We start from the raw sequence: 24,176 nt of genomic DNA on the forward strand, positions 1-24,176 counted from the left end.
GAAGGGGCCCGGGCAGCTCCCGTGCGGGGCTGGGTGCGGCCACGGCCGGCGGGCGCCTGGGAGTGGGACAGGGACAGGCGGAGCGGTGGGGTGGGACGGGGGGGAGCCGGGGCCCACCCGGGACAGAGACACGGGGGGCAGGGTGGGGATGGGGACGCGGGGAAGAGGACAAGTATGGGGGCCCTGGGGGCAGGGTGGGGACAGGGACATGGGGAGCAGGACAGGGAGAGGGACACCAGGGGCAGAGTGGGGACAGTGGGAGCAGGACGGGGACACTGGGAGCCGGATGGGGACACTGGGAGCAGGATGGGGACAAGGCCACCAGGAGCAGGACAAGGATGGGGACAGGGGCAGTGGGAAGAGGATGGAAACGGGGACATAGGGAACAGGACAAGGATGGGGGCAGGATGGGGACAGGGACACGGGGAGCGCTGGGAGCAGGACGGGGACGAGGACACCAGGAACAGGGCTGCAGCCAGGGCCATCAGGAGCAGGATGGGGCTCGCCCCACTGGGAGCCGGCGGCTCAAGGCAGTGCGTCGCCCCGGGGACCCGTCGAGTCTCTGGGAATGGGGGACAAACGGGGACGACTGCGGGGCCAGCACAGCGTCACTCCTCCTGCTGGCCCGGCTGCGGATGGCTGTGTCCCAGTGCTGAGCCCTGATGAACTCGTGCCAAGGGTGGAGCCCCCCAGCACCTGCTGCCCTAGTCAGCAGCGCTGCGTGCCTCAGTTTCCCTTCGCCACTGCCCCGGGCGGGCACATCCCCTGGGATACCCTGCACCCAGAAAAGCTCCCGTGCCGGCACGGGGAAAATTCCAGCTGCTCGGAAGGGGCCAGGGGTCAGAGTCTGGCCACACACAGCCCCCATTCCTAGGGAAGAGCCGCTTCCACGGAAAATTCCCAGCCCGTGCGTGCGGGTCCGGGCTTTCGGCCGCGAGAGCTCGCACAGCCGCTCGGGCCTCGCCGCGGGTCAGCGTTTTCCAGCTGCTGGGAACAGCCTGCGTGAGAACCGGCTCCTTCCCACGCCTGCCCGGGCTGCATCCTGCCACCCCTCCCGGGGTGAAAGCCCGGGCGACGCTCCGATCCGTAGGGATCCGTCAGGCATGGCAGTTCTGCTCTCCAGAGGACAGGGGTGACCAGCGTCAATGCCCACGGGCGTACGGGTGCCTCTGGCCCCGTTATCCGGCCATGGAGAGCCCGGGGTTGAGACCAGAGCCACCCTGGGACGATGACAGATGTCCCCTTCCCAGGACAAAACACCTCACCACGATGGGACGGAGCGGCCAAGCGCTTGGCTCCGCCGCCGGGGTCGTGTCCCCCGAGCCTGGGGACGTGCAGTGCAGCAGTGAGCACGCTGCCGGCCCCGCGGGCACCGATCCGGCAGGAATTCGGGGCTTGCACAGCTCCAGGAGGTGCCGGACCTGCTCCCCAGTTTGGCGCTGGGCTCTACTGGGAGGAGAAAAGCAGCCCCGGCAAGGCTGTGGGGGTTTGGCCGGGGCATAAGGCTGGTCTCAAACCCCGCTTCCCCCCACGTGCCGAGGAGGATGGGGAGGTGCTGGGGAACCTCCCGGCAGGAAAGGCCGAGCCCGGAGATACGGCCGGAGCCCTGGCCCTCTGTGCCCCCCCGCCAGGCGGATGGGATGGGGCAGCAGGAACGGGCGATGCCGGTGTCGGGGTTTCCAAACCCCGCTGGCGAGCGGTGGCCCTGCCTTATCCCCGCTATCCTGTTTCCGCACAGACCCGGCTCGCCGCGGGGCGGCTGGACATGCTTTCCTGGGGCTGCTTCCTCTCCCCTGCGCCTACGTCAGCCCACTGCCTCCCAGTTTCCACCAGTGGCTGGGAGGTTTAGGGGGGTGCCTCTCAGCTCTGCCTTCTGCTGGCGGGGTGCTGAGTGCCCCCACGAGCCGTCTCAAGCCCCTCTGAGCACGGGGATGCTCTGGGGCCGGTTCCCAGAGGCGAATCGGGGGCTGGAGCAGGCTGCCAGGGCCAAATTCAGCGGGGAGGCGGCAGGGCGACCCCGGGCCAGGCTCAAACGGGAGGAGCAGCCGCACCAGCAGAGCGGGGCCAGGGGCTGGAGAGGGTGCAAACGCCCCCAGGAGACGTAAACCAGCCCTGCTTCCAAAGCGGACGGGGGCTGACGCCGGAGGCAGAGCGAGGAGCTGGGGCAGGGAACGCGGAACACTGAAAAAATTTGAGAGCACGAGTGGCTGATGAGATCCCCCGAAAACACAGCAGGAGCCCCAGACCTAGCGAGAAAGGCAGAAAGTCTTAGCGTGGGACAGGATGGTGAGTCACTGCTGCAGGCAGGACCAGGACGGCTGGGGACGGGGAGGCTCGGGGGTGGGACAGTGCAGAAGATGGGGGGACCTGGGGCAGCGCGTGCTCTAAACGCGGGTGAAGGCAGAGCCTCTCCCAGCACTGCCTTCTCTCGGCACAATCAGATAAAGCCCTGCCTGGAAATTTGTACTAAACGTTTAACAAGGGTTCAAAAAAGGCGTACAGAAAAGGCAAAAGCCACACCTGCCTCTCCTCCCAGGGAGGCTGGCAGAAGCGCTCCCCCTGCCCAGCGTCCCCACCTCCCTCAGCTGCCCACGGGGTGCTCTGCCCAAGGCCAAACGCCCCGGCAGGCAGGCAGGGGAGGGGCAGCAAAGCTCAAACGCTCGACGCACGTTTACGCTCGGTCCTTAGTCATCCTGACATTACACTCACGCTGCTCTGCTGCGGCCAGGGAGAACCTGCGTGCCTGGAGAGAGCCCGTCCACAGGGAAACACCTCCGCGCTGGGGGCCGCAGCAGCTGAAGACCAATAACAGAAAAAGACTCAGCGCTGCGGGCTGCTCCCTCTACGGAGCAGGGCCTCGGCGCACGGTCCACAAATGCCCAGGAAACTTCTACAGCCATGAAAGAGCGACCTGAGGAGCGCTCCTGTGCGTGCCCCGAGCGTCCAGGAGCCAGGGCTGGGCAGGCGGGAATGGGGAAGGACAGACGGCCGCTGGCGAGGACTCGGGTCAGCCCTCACGCCGCAGCAGCACGTTCACATGGGGTAGTTGAGAACGACGTCTTGCTTGGCCAGCTCCAGCAACATGGGGTCGTCGAAGAACTTGCTGATGCTCACGTCCTCGCTCAAGCCCTGCGGGGTAACGGCAAAAGCAGAGGATATTCCTCTGGCAACACAGCCATCGCGGCAGAGATCCCACAGAAAAAAAAAGATAAATTTTCAGGCTCTAGAGGAGGCAAGAGACTTTGCAAGGGATCAGGAATCACTCGGCAGCTTGAAGACATCTAAGTCTCTCAGGAAGCTGCAAATGTGTGGTTGCTGCTGCTACTGCGCGTATCTACCAGCCCACTGCCCTCCCAGAGGGGAGCCCGATTCCCTCCGCGGTCCCAGGAGCCCCAGCTCACTAAACCGGCACAGTCCATTTTCTGCAGGACAAATGGACTAACTCAGGCCACCAAGGGGTCAGGCGGGCTGGGGAGCGAGCAGGTCTCAGTGTACACCACAGGACTCTGCTTTTGGCTGGAGTCACTGTCAGACGAGTCACTCGTGGGACCATCATGGGCACTGGGACCATCACAGGCAGCATGAGGGATCAAGACTGAGGGACATCCCAAGGCACAAAGGCCATCGGTCCGCTCTGGGAACACAGAGGGGACGTGGCACGCCCAACGGACAACACTGCAACAGCTCAGCTGCTGGCGGAGACGGAGAGTGGGCCGCTGTAAGGACTACTCCCAGACGTACCTTCCTGCGCCTGGTCTTGATCATGAACTCTCTGGCCAGATGCGGGGCAGGCTGGGGCTCCAAGGGGCGGATGACGATGCTCTTGTCCAAGGGGTCACCAGGTACAATCTGAAACACAGGGCCAGGCCGTGAGAGCGATGCTAGGGGCTGGCTCAACCTCCTGGAGAGCCTGAACTGCAACGGGAAACACCCCTGGGCCCTGCGGGCACCTCCAGCCTTGGTGTGACAGCCCCAACACCCCATCTGTTCTCCTGGCACGGAAAACTGGCACATCGCCGCTGGCGATCGCGCCTGTGAGAAGTCACTAATACGGTGTTGCGAACCCAAGCCAAGAACATGTCCCACCTTCCCCACGTGCTGGTGTACTGCAAGACCTCCAAAAACCTGCTAACCAGAACCACCCACCTGGGTCCCAGTCAGCGCAACCCTCTCCAGAAATCAGGCACGCCTAATTCTCTTCAGAGCTAAGCCTCAGGCTTTTCCATCTTGACCTTTAAGCCAGCTCCTGGGGCTCAGATGGCTGCCACTGCTCCCACCCGGCTCTGCACCTCACCCTGGTAGCTCCCCCAAGACCTGAATTGTCCCAGACACAGAAGAGGCCAGAGGACAGTGTTTTATCCTAAACCCCATTTTCCACAGGTTCAAAAAGCCTCCTCTGAGAGGCAAAGCTGAAGTGTGGCAACCCATGTCCTACAGCAGCCCAAGGAGCCTGAGCGCTGCTCCAAGCCCTCTGCTCCCCAACGCTCAGAGCACCGAGTGCACCCAAACAGCCTCCCTTCTCCTGGATGAGGATGTTCTCTCTCCAGGCACTAAAGGACCCTTATGCTCAGCAAGCAGCAGCATTCAGTGCTCCCTCACTAGGGCAAAGGGTGACGTGAGTCGGAACAAAGCTGCTGGCTTCCGGCAGACACATAACAGCTAGCGTACAAAGCCTCCCCAACTCCAGATCCCTTGAGGATGTTCTCCAAAGAAGCTGCCCTGCCCTGTGTGAGCTGTGGCACCGAGCTCTACTGAGAGCACCTACCTGGTCCCTGATCCTCCCACGTCCCTCTTTCCCATCTCGCCAGGGCATGGACTCACCTGCCAGTGGTGGAAGACAGAGAGCGAGAAGGCTTGTCCCTGCGTGTGGGTCCTCAAGTCTGTCTCAAACCCAAAGGAATCAATGGCTGGGATGAAGGCTTTGATGGTGTAAAGAGGGGAGCCTGGGATTGGAGCATCTTGCGTCACATGGCCTCTGTCAACACGTCGAAAGATTAGTTGTCTTATATGGTTTGGGTCAGAAGGGACCTTAAAGATCACCCAGTTCCACCCCCCTGCCCTGGGCAGGGACACCTCCCACCAGACCAGGTCCAAAAACCCCGTCCAACCTGGCCTTGAACACTTCCCGGGATGGAGCATCCACAGCTTCTCTGGGCAACCTGGGCCGGTGTTCTACCACCCTCAGCGTAAAACATTTCTTCTTAATGTCCAATCTAACCCTACCCTCTCAGTTTAAAACTGTTACCCTTTGTCCTGTCACGACAGAGTCTCTCCCCATCTTCCCTGCAGCCCCCTTTGGGCACTGGGAGCCGCTCTCAGGTCTCCCTGGAGCCTCCTCTTCTCCAGGCTGAACAGCCCCAGCTCTCTCAGCCTGGCCTCACAGCAGAGCTGCTCCAGCCCTCTCAGCATCTGCGTGGCCTCCTCTGGACCAGCTCGAGCAGGTCCATGTCTTTGTTGCTGAACACAGTACTCCCTGTGGGGTCTCGTGTCCCTTTATACATTCTGACACTCAGGAAGAACCAGGCACAACCCAAAGGCTGTGTGTGATCCTGGACATCCTCTCCCCACACAGCGCAGGGGCTAGGATCAGTCAAAGAAGCTTTCAGCTGTCACTTCATACAGATTTCACCCCGTCCCCTCGCTTCACAAGCGGTGCTCGGGCTGCAAGCGTCTCTAGCAAGCCAGCAGTTGCTGCTTTGCAATATCCAGGTGATGGCAGCTGGTCAGAGCAGCTCACCTGCGCCTGGCCAGAACTGTGTACACTGCAGACACGCAGTCAGCAGGAGCCTGCACCTCCACGAAGTAGTACGGCTCCATCAAGCGAGGGGTGGCCTGTGGGGAGAAAGGGACACAAGCCACTGAGCTTCCAGCAGCACCAACACAATTTGGTTCGTGTAAGAGCCGGGCACTGGCATGCTCTGGTCAAACGCAGTGCCTGACTGGCAATGAAGGGGTTCAAACTGCCCCATGGCTGCCCAAACAAATGTCAAACAGACACTGAAAGGAGCTTTTCTCCTTCTGGCCATGAATCATACGCTTCCCTCTCCCCAACACCCACCCTTCCCAGCAAGCCAATCGCTAGCAAAAAGGGGAGACAGAGCAGATGCATACAAGTTTCCAGCCAGACTGGAACATGGCTGCTTGTAAAATGCGTCTGCCAGCCCACAAGGGCACTGGAAACACTAACGGATGAGTGAGTCAGTTTAAACCAGCATCCTTGGGGCAGATACTGCAGCACACGTGCAACCCGCACTCCCTGGAGCCCACAGGAGCCAGCCCAGCACGAGGTTCAGTCTTCGTCACGCACAGCACAGTCCTCACCATCAGGAAAGCGGAATAGACCACTCTCCGGGCCGTCGGGATGATCTGTCCTCCACCCCGGTGCAAGGGCTCCTGAGCGATCACTGCATCCAGGATCTTAAACTTCACGTTGCGGATCACTGAGGAAGGGCAGAAGTGACAGCAAGTGACTCGAGGGGGACATTCTCTGCCACGCCAGCACCAACCACGCATCCCCAGAGACCCTGAGCACATAGCAAACATCCAGACAAAGACCTGGAGCCACGAGTTCTCCTAAATTTAATTCCAGCAGGGAAAGCATGAGCATGTCCTGCACATCAAACAAACAATTCAGCAGCTTGTCTTGCAGGGTGCTCAATGGTCTGCACCTGAACGACACGAGGAGCATGGCCAAGGTCTGGGGGAGCCAGCTTGCCAGCTAACAGCCCCTGGTTTGTAGGCAGGCAGCAAGCGCCAGTGCCTGGGTGGCCAGCAAAAAGGGGGAGGTTCTGTTACCTCCCTTGTCACCCATCCCCAGAGCTGTCCCCAGCTGCGGCGTGAGAAAGGAACTGGCCACTGAGGCAGTTTTGCACCAGCAAAATCACTTGAATGCTTTAGAATTTAGAATTTAATCCACCTCATCAGCTCCAGTTCTCCATAGGTCCTACTTACATTCGTCACAGAGAGGCCCTTCCCTGGTCCCCCACTGAAATCCCTGCACAATGCTGTCCTTCACGGAGCCCAGCAGTGATTTGTCCACCTACAGACAGACAGACAGACAGACTGCTTCAGATACCAAATCTGCATCACGAGGCAGTAACAGACAGACCCCAGTGTTTAAAAGCCAGTTCCCAGAAGAGCAGTAACGTCCCCCTATACCCCCAACGTCCATCCCTCCCTCTCACAGCTGAGGAGCATCACCTTCAGAGTTTGGCATCTAGAGCTATATGTTAAAGGAGTCCATATTTTGGTAATCCTGAAAGGCAGGCCAATGAGTTGCCAATTTTGAGGATGTTGCCCCAAATAGCAATGCCTGAAAAATAACAGGCAATGTGCTAGCCAGTGTAGGAGTATGATGGAGGAAGCACAGCAGATCTGAAATCCAGCAAACCAGCGAGCACTCCAACAGCATTAGAACCTTGCTGCAGGTTCTGGAAGGAGCGGTCACCTCTTGGCATCACAGGACAAACGTCTCACTGAAACATAACCCCCCTGCCTCTGGTTCTCACCTCCGAGGGCAGCGTATCGTCTACTAGGATGTTCGGGCCAGTGGCGTCTGGCCCAAAGGCCCAGATGGAACGGGCAGCCAGCAAATCCCAGTCATATTTGGTCTGGAAGAATTCACCCAGCTTCTTCCTGATAGAAGAAGAATAGAAGAAACTTTAGGAAACATGTATCCGACCGGCACTCACAACATATTTACAACCCTGTTCCCTTCAGGCATAAAACGCTCTCAGCATTTTACCCAAGCAATTAATCTGCTGAGGCTGGGATGCTCACAGACTGGCAGCAGCACTGGAGCCAGGACCCCTGCCTAGAAGCTGTTGGCTGATATTCTGCACCTTGCAGACCCCAGCATTCCCTTTCCCCCCGCCCCAGTTATTTGCTTCTAGAAGGATTCCTGCTCTCCCCAGATTGGTCATACCTGTTCCACGTTATCTGGACCACTTCATTTTCAATGTCCTCCGCAAGCCCCTTCTCCAGAGGCTCAGCAATCATCGTGATCTTGTTCCTGAGAAGAGCGACAGTTGCAATTAGTCCGCAGAATGATGGAAATGGGAGTAATTGGCAGGACCTCAGGGACTGCGCACTGCCTCGAACACAGCTAGGGAGATGAAGCATCCACGTCCTTCACGGTTACTGTCTGGCTTGTAAAGACAGCCCAGGTGCTCAACAGCCGCTCTCCGAAGTCTGCACATCTCCAAAAGCAGATTGCCAAGGACAGGATTGCTCCATCCCTCCTGCCAGATGTTCAGCACTCGCCTGGGCTGCAGGAGGAAGCCCAAGGGCCAGGCATTACGCCTCTATCAGAGCCAGTGCTGCGTCCAACACGGGATGTTGCCTTGGAGAACCCCACCAAGGCGAGTGACCTGCCCCCAGAGCACGTCACTCCTCGAGTCCAACAGTTCAAAGAGTAACCCAAGACTGGAACCTTTCTGTTCCCAAAATAAGGCTGCCAGCCACGGAGAGAGGATACCAGAATAGAGGAGGGCAAGAAGACACAGAAACCATAAGGGAACACAGGAAAGCTAACTTCAGCATATGACAGATCACGATTTCCCTGAAAATTCAGGCATTACAGTGTCCCGTGCTCCTAGATTTCACCCTGGTTACTCAGTCTGTGTTCCCTCCAGGCCTCTCTCTTTCAAACATGTGGAACTCATCATGCATTGCTGGGGGAGGAAGATGGGACCAGGCTGTAAAGCTCCAGTGCATCACCAGAAAGGAAAAGAAATTCCATTTCTAAATTCAGAGTGGAGAAGAGAAGACAAAGCTTTTGCTCACGAAATGTTTGGGGAGTTACTGAAGGCAGCACTGGGCTCTTCAGCACCTGCTGTAGGATCCCAATACATCTCCTAATCCTGGAAACACCACAGAACTGCTGAGAAGGTAAGAAATTTAGCTAAAAGAAAGGGGGATGTGCACCTGTCTTTATTCCCTCCATTCTGAGAGCTCCTACACAGCACAGAAACATCCCTGGGACTCGAGCGCATTACTGAGGAGCTCAGCAGAGCTGCTGCAACAGCAGGCTGCCAACTCAGGTACGTGTCACTTGTCTGGACAACAGCACGGAAAACAGACCCCTCGGCAGGGCGGAAGCCTGATCCCCAGCAAACCCCTCCATCCGCCTGCCTCCAACGCCCAGCTCGCCCACGGGCTCTTACTTCTTGTTGGGTGTCTCAGCAAAGCACTTCAGGGAGGACGTTTCCACCACTGTCTCGCAGAACGTGACAACTGGATCGGCGACCTGGAGTAAAGACAACAGGTTTGTAAGGTTTTCAGGTACTTTTTTATTTTTAAAGAGACTGTTTGAAACCTTTGAACACCTACAAGAAAAAAAAAAACGGTTCATCTGCCAGTGTTTTAATCAACATTGCGCACAAACCACTGAGGCCTGCACAGGCAGCTTCACCAATTCCTTCATCCAAACAGGAGAAGAACATTTAAACCTAAGTCCAGGTACAAAAATTATACTCCGTTTATTTATTTGACAAATAAAATCAAATGGCTGAGGCACAGAAATAGGCTGGAAGAGGTCACACACTCCTCTCCAAGCCATTTTCAGGCTCTCAATGACACTGGTGTGACAGAGTCAGGCTGTAAGAGTTACTTTTGCACTTTTTGTACGTTCAGCTAGGTTTATTTTCCCATTCTTCTGAGACAGGGGGACAAAATCCCCTCCCCAGCTAGGAAAATCCTCTCTCATTTCCTCACCTTGATATCAATCTCTGAATACATCTTCCGCAGGTCGTGCATCACGCAATCCAGGTAAAGCTCCCCCGTCCCCAGGATCACGTGCTCCCCAGACTCTTCCACCTGAAAGAGAAAAGAGGGGTTCAACTGACAGCGTTACTGCTTCCAGGCTCTTACACAAGCCTGAGGAAGTATCAGCTTTAAATAAATTGGTTAGGAAAGCTCCCACAGCCTTTTCCAGCCGAAAGTGCTGATGTCTCTGCAGAAGGCTGCCTCTCTGGCACAGCAAGGTGTGTATTTTTCTGCTGGATTTACAGTTTTCTGCTATTTCCACATGATTTATGAGATCAACTGCAACAGCATGAAAAAAACCCACAACAAACAAAACAACCTACAGTAAACAATTATTTCTTTTGAAGCTCAGCCCACGAGGTAGCTCACTGCACGAGCTGCAAACAGCCACACATACACCAGAAATACCTTAGTAGTAAGCGAGGGGTAACTCTTGTTGACTTTGCGGAGACCATCTAACATTTTGGGGAGCTCCGAGGGGTTGACCGGCTCTACAGCTATTTTGATGACAGATGTGGTGTTGAACTTCAAAGGACGGAAGATCTGAGCCTGCGACCAGATAAGGACAAAGAGCTGAAACTCGGCGTCGTTGGACGGCCACTGGAGTTAGACACAGCATTCGAAGCTGTTCCCTTTCCCTTAGTGGCCCTTGTGCCCTGGCACCTCAGCAGACAAGGTTTTTTCAACCTCACCACTGGAGCTTTTGGGATGTGCTCCACCACTCTGACTCCCTGGAAGGCTGAGCTATGACAGTACCTCCTCATTGCCCCGAGGCTCCGTGACAGTTGCAGTCTTCACTATGGGCTGGTCTACTCCTTCTATCAGCACCCAGTTGCCAGCAGGAACCCGGTTGACCTCAATGTGGTACCTGAAAGGGAGGATAGCATCACTGCAGCGCTCGCTGCTGCCAGCCTCAGGCTCCTTGCAGCACTGTCCTCCTCCCTCTCCCTGGCAGCAACAACTCCAGGTGACTTCTCTCCCAAATGAAGCCTTCCGTACCTTGCAACCGAGATCCAGAGGCGTCCGACGGTGCAGATTTGGGAATCCTCCTCATCTTCCAGGGTGTAGTTTTCTCCGAGGACCTTCACAGGCTGCCCAGCGTGGATGGTACCACTGAGCACTCTGCCAAAGGCGTGGAACTGAACGCCGTCGTCTGTGCTGTACATTTTCGTTGTGTGACACATCAGTGGACCCTTCCCGTGAGAGAGAGGGAGCAATAAGCCTCTTTCAAAATACAGTCAAGAAACAGACACAAACCCGGCACGACTCGTGGATACAAAGGGATTAACAGGCTGGAAATTAGAAATACTTCTTTTGACTTGCAAAGTCCTTCACTTCCTTCCACTGGAAGCCTGACACCTCCTTGCTCTGTGTGAAGATCCCTGGAACAACTCCAGTGGATTTTTTTGGAGGTCTCCTCCCCCCTCTTGTGGAGCAATAAATAGTGGTTGGGACCAGGCCACGAGAAGAAATGTCATCTGCTGGCCTGCAATCCAGCTCAGGGCAGGGCACCCAACCTCCACAGATCCCAGCTTTCAGTCCTGTAAGGTCTCGCCACAACTGGTGACCTGCTGACAGTCACCACTGTACAGTTTTATGTGGGTAATCACAGCTCATTAAAACCAGCGATTCATTTTCTCTCCAGACATCAGAGCAAAAGTCACGGGCAAATTCCACACCAGCTGCTGGCCGGCGTTGGTGGCTCTAGACAACTCTGAACGACAGCTCAGTACGAGCTGTTTTGAGGAGGAAGGTTTTTGCAAGGCTCTCCTATGAAAGATGCTGACTAACTAATGCAGGGTTATTTTTATCAGTATAATTCAGATCAGTTTTCTCAGAGTTTGGAGAGAGAATCAAACTTCAAGGAAAAGGGACAAAAAGGCAGCAAAAGGACACAAAACCACCCTGCGGTTCCCACGTGCTCTGAAGCCCTGACCTAGTCCTGTTGTTCTCTGAACACTGTCAAACAATTCCCTCTCTCAAGGGCTGCCCTGGCAGGCAGCTAAAGTTTCTGAGAGTGAAGAGATTTGTTTCTGTATCGGATGAGAGGTTTCAAAATGCTGGAAGTCAAATCTGTGCAGATGGCTATCTGGGAGGCAGCTGCCCTGTCAAGGCAGTGAAAGGAGGGCATATTTGCCACGCTTTTGGGCACTCAGAGCAAAGCAGAAGAGTTTCCTTACATCAGGGTCGCATTCACTCATGGCCTCCCCTAGGTCAGAGTCGACGCCACCAGTGTAGGTATGCTCGATTTTCGTCTTGGCTCCCACCTTCGGGGAGGGGATGTGCTGCACACACATGTCCACAAAGCCTGGAAAGATAATATTTCATGAGAACACGATTAAGCAGCGTAGAGGAAAGAAACAGATGCCAATAAACAGAAGGCAAAGCGATTCTCACCGCAGCGCACCCACAGCAATGGGGAAGATGGGGGCAGTGCCTCAAGTTGTCCTCTGGGCAAACGGTTTGATATTTTATATTTGGGAGGCTGAGAAGGGATCTGAGCAAGCAAGCACCCCGTGGCTGTAATACAGCCCTAAACTCTGTTGATGTGAGACTAAGCTATCAGGAAGGTTGTGGAAGGGAAGACAAACAGCGTTTACCAGTGAATTCCCCAAAGAACTTCTTGCAGACAAGCCGCAGGAGCGGCCGAATGTTCAGTTTCAATTCCTCTTTGGTCAAGTGGATGCCAAGTTCATCCAGAGTCCTGGGCAGGGTCGTGTCCACGTCTCCCACCACCTGCAAGACAACAGGCATCACTCTCAGCTTTGCTGGGGGCGTCCAAGCCAATAACTCCCAGGCACAGCTTCACACACCAGCTGTCACTCTCAGGGCTCTTGGCCTGCTCGGGTTTAGCACGCACAGGAAAACTGTTTGGCTGGTTCAAGTTATCACTTGGCTGATATTAAAGCACACTAGAAAGAGCAATGGCAGTTCTAGGCCAATACAGGGTTCTATTTGCAACGAGCAACTGTTAAGGAGTTGCTCACCATTCCTCTGCATCCCAAAACCCAGAAATCTGAAAATCATGCTGCACAAGCGGACAGAAGAGTCCCACAGGCACCAGACGCACCACCAGCCCGTGTTCAGCCCCTGGCTGCTCCTATCCAGAACAGTGGGAAGGAGAAGGAACCACCACAAACCTGAGCCAAGATCTTGTACAGGGGCTCCAGAATGAACTCCACAAAACTGCGCTGGGAACTGCTCGTTGGGGCCTTTTTAGTGAACTTGCGGCTGTTGAGGGACAAAAGGAGAGACATGAGGAGAAGGCACTCTGCAGCTCGCAAGCACCCCTAGTGCAAACACAGCCTCTGCTCTTCCCAGGTTACCTTCTCCCTCCCAGTCTCCCTGGGAAGCAGTCACGGACACAGGAGCCCCACTTACTCTAAATGAAGGCCAGAAAAGGCTCTCTGCTCCCACTTAGGGGATTCAGGAGGACAACATGGATTCACACTAAGGCCTGACTCAACCCTTCCTAGATACTATTCCATCACAGGACAACTCAGGTTGGAAGGGATCTCCGGTGGTCATCTATTCCACGTTTTACAGGGAAAGGAGGGAAAAACCAGCAATAAACCAGTAGACATTTAAACAGGCTTCTTACGTCTTCGGGTTGAAGTAGATGTCACCCCAAAGCCGCTTTGCAAACTCTTGGTAATTGATGTCTCCTAAAGGGAAAAAGCAAATGACAAAGCCTCTCAGATGATACCGTTTCTCTCACCTTGGAAATCTTTGGGTTTTAGCTTTTAAAATAACTCTGAGGATTTGACGTAACGGACCGATGCTGGTGAGTGAACGCTTGGTCCCAGTTCTGAACAAATTATTAAGCCCTGACCTGGGGAGACCAGGCAGAGAGGTGGGCAGAAAACAGTCCACAGAGAACGACACCAGCAGCCCAGGTACACTGGGGGTTCACAGACTTGCTTCTCAGGAACATTTCAACTCTCTCAATTACACACAAGGTTAGAGCTGAGATGAGCTGGGCTGCCAGACACTGCGCAGCAGGAACCCGGTTACATCTGCTTCATTTTCCAAATGTTAACGCTACAAACTGACGCTGTAGTGCCAAGGTGCTGGGATGGCTTACACCCCATCTGCCCCGCAGGCTTATCACAAGCCTTTTCTGCCTTGCTGAACATTGCCAGGTTCTTTTCTCTTTTTCATCTGACGCACTAAGCACACAGCCAGATACCCAAGTGCTGAAGGAACAGCGTAGTGCTTGGCTGTCATGGTAGATTTACAAATAATAAGACAGCGGTGATAATTTACAGCAGTTTCCAAACAAGCTTTTGCTGTGGGCAGATGTGCAAGCATAAGAAATTTCGTGGTGGCTGTGGTTTTGACAGTTAAACTACTATAACTCACGTTAGCTGAAGTGTGGTGGCTGCACATAAAATCCCCGGTGGCCACAACTGAATATTACTGACTTCCAGTACCCATCCAGCTCGTGTCTGCCCCACACGGATGGCATCTCCCGCCGACAGTGCCTGCATCTTTATCAGTCCCCCAAAGAAGAGGTATCATCCTAGCAGGCACTGAGTTAATGCTGTGACGCCCAGGGAGCTCCTTTATTTCTCCAAACTCACGAGGACACGCGATAGTCCTGACACATCAATCCCTGACCTCTACGACTTCATCCTCCCTCAGGCTAACTTCTTTGCAAGAGCTAGGCCAGCTGCTTTACAACATCCTTCTTCCTCTGCTCACGGCTCCTACAGATCACCCCGAATTCCCCAGTGTGAGACTTCAAAAACTCTGGCTGTGCAGCTGGCTAACGCAAGCGAAAGGCCCGCTTTTACAAGTGGCAGATTGCCTTGAGCGGGCACCTGGGGAACAGAAAATTAAATCAAAGGCAGAAAAAGACAGTTTCTTAAAAAAGAAAAAGGGCAAGAGAGCAAAACCTTGTGGGCCAAGCTTGCGCCTGGCTGCAGCTGAGCCTCAGACTCTGGAGACCTTTGTGGAAAGGCAGGCAGAACTTAACCGCTTCGCTTCTGAGCTGTTGTGATACAGAGGCGAAGCACAACACACACATTTGTGTTGTGCTTGTTTTTTCTGCTTAAGGGTACGTATAAAATACTGGCCTCTGACTCAGTAAACATTTATCAAGAGAAACTATCTCGCTAAAAACAAGTTAGAACTGCATCTTCGCTTTTACCATCCAGGGCTCAGATCTGCAGCAACTCTCAACTGCTGGACATTCAAGAGCATGTATGCTGGCCACATATGTGCAGTGAAAGCCAAAAGCTTAGCCTCAGCAACAAAGGTTAGGAAATGAGATGTTGAAGTGTAGAAGGTTTCTGGATAATCCTCACCATATGTGTCTGCATAAATCTTTGCAAAAGATCCCAGCGTGAAGCAGATGCTGTACTGCGAACTGGAGAAACACACGTTCCCCAGAAGGGGAGACAGAACGAGGTTCTCGTCAGTGGAATACATGCTGAGAGGAGACAGTTTTCAGAGACAAAAAAAAAAAAAAAAGAAGAAGAAGAAAATCAATGTTATGAACCAAGGAAGACACTTAAATCCACTTCCCACACCAAACAGCAGTATGTGATAGGCAAGGAGTCTATGTTGCCAAATAGCATCTTAAAACGGGCTGCAGCACGCTTGCCATTGGAATTTCAGGCTCAGTACCATTTTATGACTGTAAACTTCAAAGTATTAATGTACAAAGAAATATTTACAGACCTAGAATTAAAATGTTTCCAGTGCTTTTTACTTTTTGCCAGGTAGTACTTTTCTTCCCCTAAAAAAAGGGCAGCAAAGTTGGTCAACCAAGTAAGGGAAAGGATAATACAAGGCAAATAATGTAGGGATTGAATTGAATCGAACCAGTTTTACTGAGTACACAAGCATGCCAGACAGGACAAGTCACCCTGCTCCCAGCTGCTTCACGCCCGTAGCAACTGAACAGACAGGCAAGTGAGCTCGTGTGCAAATTCAGCTTGGGGTCCTAGAGGCTACAGTGCAGAGGCACACAAACTGAAGGGGAGAATGCCGTTAAGAAAATCACCTGGATGCAGAACCCACAGGAACGACGCATCACTGCTGTGAAAGCTAGAGATGTCCCTCCCTGCTCTGGGCAGTGTCTTGCAAGGAGATCTGACCACAGCAACATCACAGTCTCCGTTCAGCGGTGGGACAGCGAGGTAACAAATGTTTAGGAGCTTTGAGACACCTCAGCCCACAATCTAGGACACAGCCCAGACAATCTCAGTCTATTTGAGACATTTGAGAGCACAGAAGTTCCTTGTCAAACGTCCACTTTCCCTAATTTTTAATGGGGGAAAAGACCTGATCCCATGAATCTCATCAGAATTCAAGTAGGGTTGCTCCTTCCTGTACAATTAAATACATTGGCCGAGATGAATTTCCACTGGTTCTTCCTGCCCCATTTTCTACGCTTTAACATATTAAGAGACAAACTCATGAGTTTTTAGGCACATATAGAGCTTGCAAAGAAAAGCATGTGCAATGGAACAGGGACAGCAAGGACCATCCCAAACGCCCGTACCTGATCAGACCATTAACTTCGTCTACGATATGGCGGAGTTTGTAGTAAGCATCCGTAGGGGGTAACTTCAGCTCCAGGATCAGCCGGTCTATCTTGTTGATGCACACGGTCACCGCGAGCCTTTCCTGCACCGCGTGCTTGATCAGCCTCTCTGTGTTCAGCATCACCTGCAGGGAACAACGAGCACAAACACCCCTGGCGAATGCCCTCCCCAGAATGCTATCTAGGGTGCGACAGACAAAGCAGTGACCCTTACATGCAGGGCTGCAAGTCTGCAGGAAAGCCTAAGCTCAGCTACCAGCCATCAGCTAATTTCCTAAAATTTAGAAGTAGGCGCTAACCCAACCAAATTTCTTGAATCCTACCCCTCGGACATCTCGGATATAAATAACCTGCTCAGTTTTAGCTATCATGGGCATGGAGATGCAAAGAAGTTAGATAAATCAGCCTACAGGTCACACGCATCACGTCACCCCTGGACACAGGAGCCAGAGGCTTGATGCCCTGTTTCGGCTGAAAAACACTCTCACTTCCCAAACTGTCCTCCAAAAACCCTTCATCCCAGAAAGCTGAACCCATCCCAGGCCTTTGTGCTAAGGCAGGATCAAAGGCTCCAGGGGAAGAGATTTTGAAGTTAACCCCCAGGAGAACCTGGCACTCACCCCTTCAGCTGCATCAATGAAAAGCACAACACCGTCCGAAATACGAAGGCCAGCCGTCACCTCATCAGAAAAATTGACGTGACCTTCAAAAACACAAAACAGTGGTGAGAACCAGAGTAAGCCCTGACACCAGCAGCGCAGAGGGTAGAAAGCCATCCCTCTGCCCCGGTCACTGGTATCCAGCGAGGCAGAGCACAGACGGCTTCCTCCTCAGACAGGGACCCGGGAGCAGCTGCCAGAGCTGCAGCTTTAATGCTATTTTTTGAGAATAAACAGAACAACTCATTTAACAGGCACTTTTCCTCACACTTGTTACTGTTTTTCTCACAGCTCTGTGCAAGTGCTTCAGGAAAAGAACGAAGACTACTTCTTACCAAAGAACAACAGATGCCTCTCCCTCCAGTCTCCTTCTGCGCTCTAACCTCCCTCATCTCGAGCTGTAACTCAACAGATGTGTCCCAAGACCCTCTTTCCTAAAGTCTGGCCTTGGTTTCTCACAACAAGTTGTTCCGTGATTATGTTCCCTCCACAGGAGCTCGTCAGAGGCTCGAGAGAACTCGAGGGAACTCGCCGAGTCTCACTGTGGGGCAACAGCATTTGAGAAAAGCATGGTCCCCACTGTGCGTGATACCTAGAAAATCCAGTTCTGTGCTTCTCAGACATTTGAGTGAAACGCATTTTCCATGCCATTAGCCCTCAATTAGGCCTGCTAATCAGAAACACAAGCCTGACTAAAAGCTGGCTGCACAGTCGTTACTGCTGGAAGTGATTTCAGAAGAATGAACTTAGCTAAAGGCTCAGGACTAGGCTGGACCCATCTACAAAAACCACAAAACAAAACATGAATTTCTGTCTGTGAAAGAACACTTCCCAGGGTTTCAGTGCACCCAAGCGACATTTCCAGATGAATCAGTGAGGTTTCAGGGTATAGATTCTTTCTTTGTTTTTCTGAGAGCCAACGCCACACAATCCAACGCAAAAGCTCTTTGAAGGCCCTCGTTAACCACCCCTGTACACTTTTCACTGCTCTACTCCTGTCAGTAGCACTACCCAGAGAACCAAAGCGGTTTATTAACGAGGGAGACCTTGGTTCACATGGTCGTGTATCTGCTCCACACATCAAGCTGCCTCAGCTAAGTGCATCCCAAAATGGGACTTTCAGGACCACACAATCACCTGGAGTGTCGATGATGTTGAAGAGAAAGGACTTTCCTTTGGTGTCCGGCAGAACAATAGTCACTGGTGTGCTCTTGATCCCTACTCCCCTCTGAAAGACAGGAAACCAGGATTACCCGTTAAAAGAAAAAAAAAAAACAAAAAAAAAAGATACACCACCATGTCAAGATGTAAAAGGTGACCAAAGAAAAATAAGAAAGAGGCAAACATCCGTCCAGGAGATTCTGTTACTCCCGAGGAGTAACAACCTCAGACTGCAGAGTGTCCAGCCCAACTCCTCCATCCAAACAAGTTCAGACTGGTGAGCTACCACGGCACAATTTTACATTTCAGCTGAGGAACTACAATATGCAACACTAGAGGCAGAAAATGCATGTGTGTGCTTTTGCCCTTCTGCTGCCATCAAGTTATACCTCAAAGTACAAGATTTGATCACCCAGACTATAAAGTAGAGCATCAAGATGAAGAGAAAGAAGCGCTTCATAGGATTGTTCTGGTCATGACGATATTCAGTGAGTAGGATAAAACAAGATTCCCATTCACGCCCAACCACATCGACTCAGCACCTGGCTGAGAGTTCCCATCAAAGGAAACAGAGGAGAAATAAGTTTATTTCCACCCTATCCATCACTGCTGCGAATCCCCTCCACCTCTTTCCCTCAAAGAAAACCGGAGTTATCTGTATGCTGGGATAAGTCTGGTATAGATTTTCATCAGTACACAGGTCATCATCTCAGATAAATAAAACCACACATGGAGATGAGAGTTGCAGGAAATAGAAGTTGGACCAGGGATCTTACTGAGGCAAACAAGAGGAGCAGATCATTGTATTGACAAGAAAATAATCAAAATGTGGAAGGCACAACGAGATACTCAAATAGAAGAGGAAAATGCCTACAGTAAGTAACTGTGAGTAAAGCACGAGACAACTGGATACAAATCACTGCCTGTTCTACAAGAGTCACTTACCTCCTGCTCTGTGAACAATATATCAGTGTAGCAAAGCTGCAAAGACAAAACAAGAGTCAGGATAACACATCTTTGCGTCAAATATTAAGTTTGAAGCAGGACATAATAGCTCTTTATACATGGTTAAGGTGGGAGGTAAGTTACAGAGATGGGATTAGGACTGAGAGCTCTCTGGTTTTCCAACCCTACGTTCTCACCACTAGACCACATTTTCCCCATGTAGTCACGTCCCCTCTGAGTGTAAAAGCCAACCCATGTTCCCCGGGGCAGGAACACAGCAAAAGCTCACTTACATCCTGGTCGTAGCGCTTCCGGATTTCTGGGTGCGTCTGTTCTATCAGGCAGTCAACAAAACAAGTCTGAAAAATATCAGACCACAGGAGAAAGGACGTGATTGTGTTCAGACAGATAAACACAAGTACAATCCCATCCCTCCCACAGCAGTACAGAGAAATTTGGACACTTTATTATTTCCACGTGGCTAAAAGAAAACCTACAAATAACCACAATGGCAAGAGGAACAGAAAGAGACTGCTGCTGCGGAGACCGAGGGGTCAAGAACAGCGGGAAAAGTAAGCAACAAACAGATAATTACTACTGCCCGAAACGCGCTCGATATTCACACTACCTTGCCGTGGTGAAGGTGCCCACACAGAGTCACATTCCGAATTAGCTCCGAGTTGTCCATCAGATCTGCCAGGAAACTGGAAGAACGAAACACAAAAGACTGTTGGAAGCTTCTGCTGTGTCTAAGAAAAGTAGGCGCTATTTCAGCTACGCTTTCTATCCAAGGTGCCCCCTGAATCCTCTCCAAAGTTTCATTCTGCCAATACCCTGCGGAGGAAGAATCCCACTTTCCAGATGGGGAGGACAAGAGAATTGGAGTCCTAGACAGATGGCAGTGGGTGGGAGGATATGGAGCTGGTAAAACTGCCAGCAATGGAATATTATTGAGTATTTTTCTTCTCTTCTAGTCAGTATTAGAGCAAAAGTCACATCCATATACTCAGATGATGAAATACTTCCACTCAAATAGTGGCAGGCAGACAAGTAAATCACAGAGCTGGATAACAAGCACCCCACGCAGTTTTAAGAGGCAGCCACGGGGCTCCGCAGAGCATTAATTCTGATTTTCAGGTCTTAAAACAGTCATGTTCTCCAGGACTCAAGGGAATGGAATTTACATCTTTTCAGAATCAGCAACTGAGCTGGGTAATGATGGGCCAGTCAGTTCTGCATGGATCTGGGCCAAAATATCATTGAGATCCTAAATTACCAACTCCTCTGAAAAATCATGGCAGGCTATAAAACATACCCATTACTATGGCTCTGCAGAAAATAAGTGTTGTCAAATAATCTCCTTTTTAAAAAGATTTAATTTTCACTGATGCAGTAGACTTCTTAACGCACAACATTTTGATTAAGAGCTAAAAAAATACAAAAATCAATAATAATACTGATTAAAAGCTTGCTTATTGCTCTTAAAATAAAGCTAAATGGGAAATCGATACCAAGCTTGCAGGTTTCTGGCTAAGTCCGACAGGAATTTCTCTTGGTCTCATCCTACCATTTCTATCAACGAGCAGGATGAAGAGGAACTCATCACAGAACGAGCAGAGGACGCGGGGATCAGGAGAGCGGTAGATAACGGAGAGTACAGGTCATTGACTAAGAGCAAAACGGACTGCTGTGGAAAACAAGACCCCGTAGGCGCTTTGGTTTAAATGTGGCTGTATCACAGATCTCCGATAAACGCTTACAGCTGCACGGACAGTATCGGGCACAGCCCCCAGAAGGAGCCGTTCCAAAAAGGTCCCGGGCCTCTCAGTAACCAACTGCCTGGACACGAACCCCAGGGACATTTTGCCGCCGGAAAATAACAGGATTCTCGGTGATACGCAGAGGGACTGCTCACATTGGGGTCCGCCTGGCACGCAGGGAACTGCTGCTCAGCCTGCATCTGGCTCTGGGATCTGCACTCAGAGATGACTGTCACAAACGGGAAAAAAGCTCTGCCTAGCCACGAAGTGGCGGATGGAAAGATGAGCCTAACGCGACACTCATGCAGCTCAATCTGTTCATCCTCAAATAGAAGGCAACACACAGAAACACTACACGCGCGAGGATGCAGAGCCCCTGCACCCGTCGACGAAACGTAGCCGGTGATGCTAAGATGGTATTTTTAACAGAGAAAGTAAACAACCGCTTTTATTCCTTACCAAAGTTGCGTGAGATATTTTATCTTGAATTTTACATTATTTTCGACTTTTTCCCAGGAGGTTTTCTCCCAGCTCTGGGCTGCTTTGAGGGGCACAACCAGCAGACACCATCAAGCGCAGCAGAAGCGCAGCTTCACTGCAGCGACATGCTGACCTACGCACAACTTTGCATACAACTGGCAGCACAAAAATTCCCCCTGGAAACTCCTCCAGGATCAATGGGAATTCATTTGAGACAGCAGTAAGCCAACGGACACTGGGATCAACCCAAAACATCCCAGTATGAACTGGGCCACACACTGACTGTAAAAATATTTCTTGAGCCAGTCAAGAAAACTTGCCCGCAGCAAATCCACACCACAAGGGTTTCTGACCACCAAGCTTTGTATCAGCTGTAAGATTTACATTCTATTTCAGAAGACTATGCTGCATACAGTGGAGGGAAAATATCTGTAAAACAGTGAAGTCTTGTACTTTCTTCCTCCTCGTTTTGGTTCAAGATCTGGGAAACAGCTGCCCTCAGTTCTGTTGCTGGTGTCAGTAAGAAACAAAGCCAATGCCCCCCGAAATCTGCCCCTGCCACACAGTACGCACCACTCTGCCTCCCCAGCTTTGCCTGCAAATAACAAAAAGGGAGGAAATCGCAGCTTGAGCTTGAGTACACATTTAAAACCTCTACAGGTGACTTACTCCATCTCGTAGACCGTGACCGGTAACGTCTGCTCCATCAGAGAGAATTTTTTGGTTTTCACAGGTTTAATAATAGGCTCTGAAAACAAGAGAAAGAGCAATAAAACACTGTTACCAGAGACCCTGATCGCAGCAGGCGCAGAAATGGTCACAGGGAGCAGGGACTTCTGCAGACAAAACCACAATTTTCAAGCTGACATTTCTCTTTGCTTTTTATCAAAGCAGCTGCACTAGACGATCGGCACAGGTCCCTTCCAACCGAACTACTCTACTCCTTTGCAGAAGGATCAAACGTCATGTCTTTGCATTTGCATTTCTCCTTAAACATTTTCCAGTACCTGCTGGTATCTGTTCTTCAAAAGACAGTCTGGTGTTTGTAGTAATCATGAGTGCCAAAATCTGCACACCACGGGACAAACAAGAGTCTACACACCCCTGGGGCTGCGAGGGAGTTCAAAAGGGGCATTAAAAGCGACGGGGAGAACAGAAGGGAATGTTATTTTCCCTTTTCCAAGGATCCATTAAGAGCCTTCTCCCTCCATACCCAGCTCGCTGCTTCCTCACCACTTACCAGTGAGGGGCTGCGTGTCTTCCTCCTGCACGATCGTCTCTACTTCGGGCCCGTAGATCTCCTCGGCGGTGGGATAGTATTTCTTATCCTCGTGCAGCACCACCTCCATCCCAGGGTGGTCGTCATCATGGTCCCCCATATCGTCATCGTCGTCATCATCCTCGAGCTGCAACCAACGCTCACATTTAGCTGCTGCCGGCACCAAAGTGCTCTACAAGCACCAGCCACCCCAGAAGGCACCGGCTCGGTGCCCTACGGCGCAAGAGAGCCGCGGCGCCAGCCAGGGAACTGCCAACGCAGCACCGGCACTCCCATCCTGCTGCAAAGCAGCACGCAGAGGTGTAAGGAACACTTCTTTTCCCGCTCAAGATCAACACCACCTCGAAAACGAACAGCAAGGGGACTTGCAGAGACACCTGCACAGGCAGCGACTCCCGCCCCGCGCTCACATACACAACAGAGCCACGCTCGTGCACAGCACAACAGACACCACCTCCAGACAAGGAGGTGGCTCCCTCGGTCCCCTGCCCCATCACGGCACAGCAGCCTCTGCTGCGCTCCCTGCCCTCATCGCTCTCCTCTCCTGTCTGGGAGCCTTGCTCTGCCTGCACCCCCGAGGACTGGAGCTCTCTGCAGTACTGCTGCAGCACCAGCGCGTGCTACTAACGGCCCGAAGCCCTCGCTGAACGAATACACGGCCTGCATTTCACGGAACACAAACAAAAATGCCAAACACAGTTTGAGCTACAGAAGCTCCCAGTTCTAACCACGATTCAAGCCAAAAATTTGTCTTTCCCATTATCACAGGAACAGGCCTTTAAAATCCTTCAAAAATCAAACCCACTCTGATCCTCAGGAGTCAAATTCCACCGCTGAACACAGACTCACTGCAGAACGGGAGCCCGGCACAGGAAAGAAACCACTGGCAGCTTGTGAAGAGCGTGGTGCTCAGCCCCTGCTCCCGTGGGGGGACAGGGCAGGATGAGCCCCACGCCAGGCTCCCGTGGGACGCTGCCCCTGCACCCACCCCGCCGCTCACCTCGTCCAGATCCTTGGACTCTCTGCCCAACTCATCATCGTCATCGTCCGAGTCCAGCTCCGGCCCGATGTAGTTCCCGAACTCATCGTACAGATCGGTGTCCATGCTGGGGGCGAGGAGGGGGGCGGAGGAGGGTGAGGACTCTGCCCCGAGCCACCCACAGCACCCACCGCTGCCTGCACCGGAGCTACTGAGGGTCCAGGCCCGGCCCCGGCCTGCCCACCGACCCCCAAGCCCGTCCACCCCTCCCCGGAGCCCTGCACCGCCCCGAGGGCCCTGGCCTTCCCGCCGAGCACCCTCTGCCTTCGCTGTGGCCGCCCCGGATCCCCCAGCCCCCCGGGCCCGGCCGCCCCGGGCCTACCCCGGCCGCGGCCCCGCGCTCACCCGCCGCGCTGCCCTCGCCGCCGACACCGCCGCGGAAGGCCCCCGGGCTGCCCTCGCTGCCTGTCGCGACGGAGCTCCCCGCTCCCGCAGCCAGCTCCGCGCCTGCGGGGGAAGGGCTGGACGGGCCGGGCGAGGCCGGGGAGGGGATCTCGTTAGCCGCGAGCCGGGCCTCTCGGGGCGGCGGGGCCGG

At 52.9% G+C, this 24,176-nt stretch overlaps 1 protein-coding gene across 1 annotated transcript; it reads right to left on the reverse strand.

Moving 5' to 3' along the window:
- Positions 1-2,450: 2,450 nt before the first annotated feature.
- On the reverse strand, positions 2,451-24,034 carry EFTUD2 (elongation factor Tu GTP binding domain containing 2). The gene is made up of 28 exons (XM_086766735.1): positions 23,987-24,034; positions 23,603-23,708; positions 22,564-22,729; positions 21,993-22,071; positions 19,712-19,787; positions 19,377-19,442; positions 19,084-19,119; positions 18,115-18,205; positions 16,939-17,021; positions 16,277-16,443; positions 15,075-15,199; positions 13,367-13,430; positions 12,906-12,996; positions 12,366-12,501; positions 11,946-12,073; positions 10,765-10,958; positions 10,522-10,633; positions 10,174-10,314; positions 9,715-9,816; positions 9,165-9,247; positions 7,925-8,011; positions 7,509-7,635; positions 6,952-7,039; positions 6,322-6,440; positions 5,738-5,832; positions 4,822-4,975; positions 3,742-3,849; positions 2,451-3,129 (listed from the first exon to the last, which is right to left on the reverse strand). Exons 2-28 carry the CDS (start codon positions 23,705-23,707, stop codon positions 3,034-3,036), a joined length of 2,919 nt encoding a protein of 972 aa, XP_086622861.1. The 5' UTR covers position 23,708; positions 23,987-24,034; the 3' UTR covers positions 2,451-3,033.
- Positions 24,035-24,176: the final 142 nt, after the last annotated feature.

The sequence above is a fragment of the Chlamydotis macqueenii genome, chromosome 25 (genome assembly GCF_036417535.1).
Source record: "Chlamydotis macqueenii isolate bChlMac1 chromosome 25, bChlMac1.mat, whole genome shotgun sequence".
Lineage (NCBI taxonomy): Eukaryota > Metazoa > Chordata > Aves > Otidiformes > Otididae > Chlamydotis > Chlamydotis macqueenii.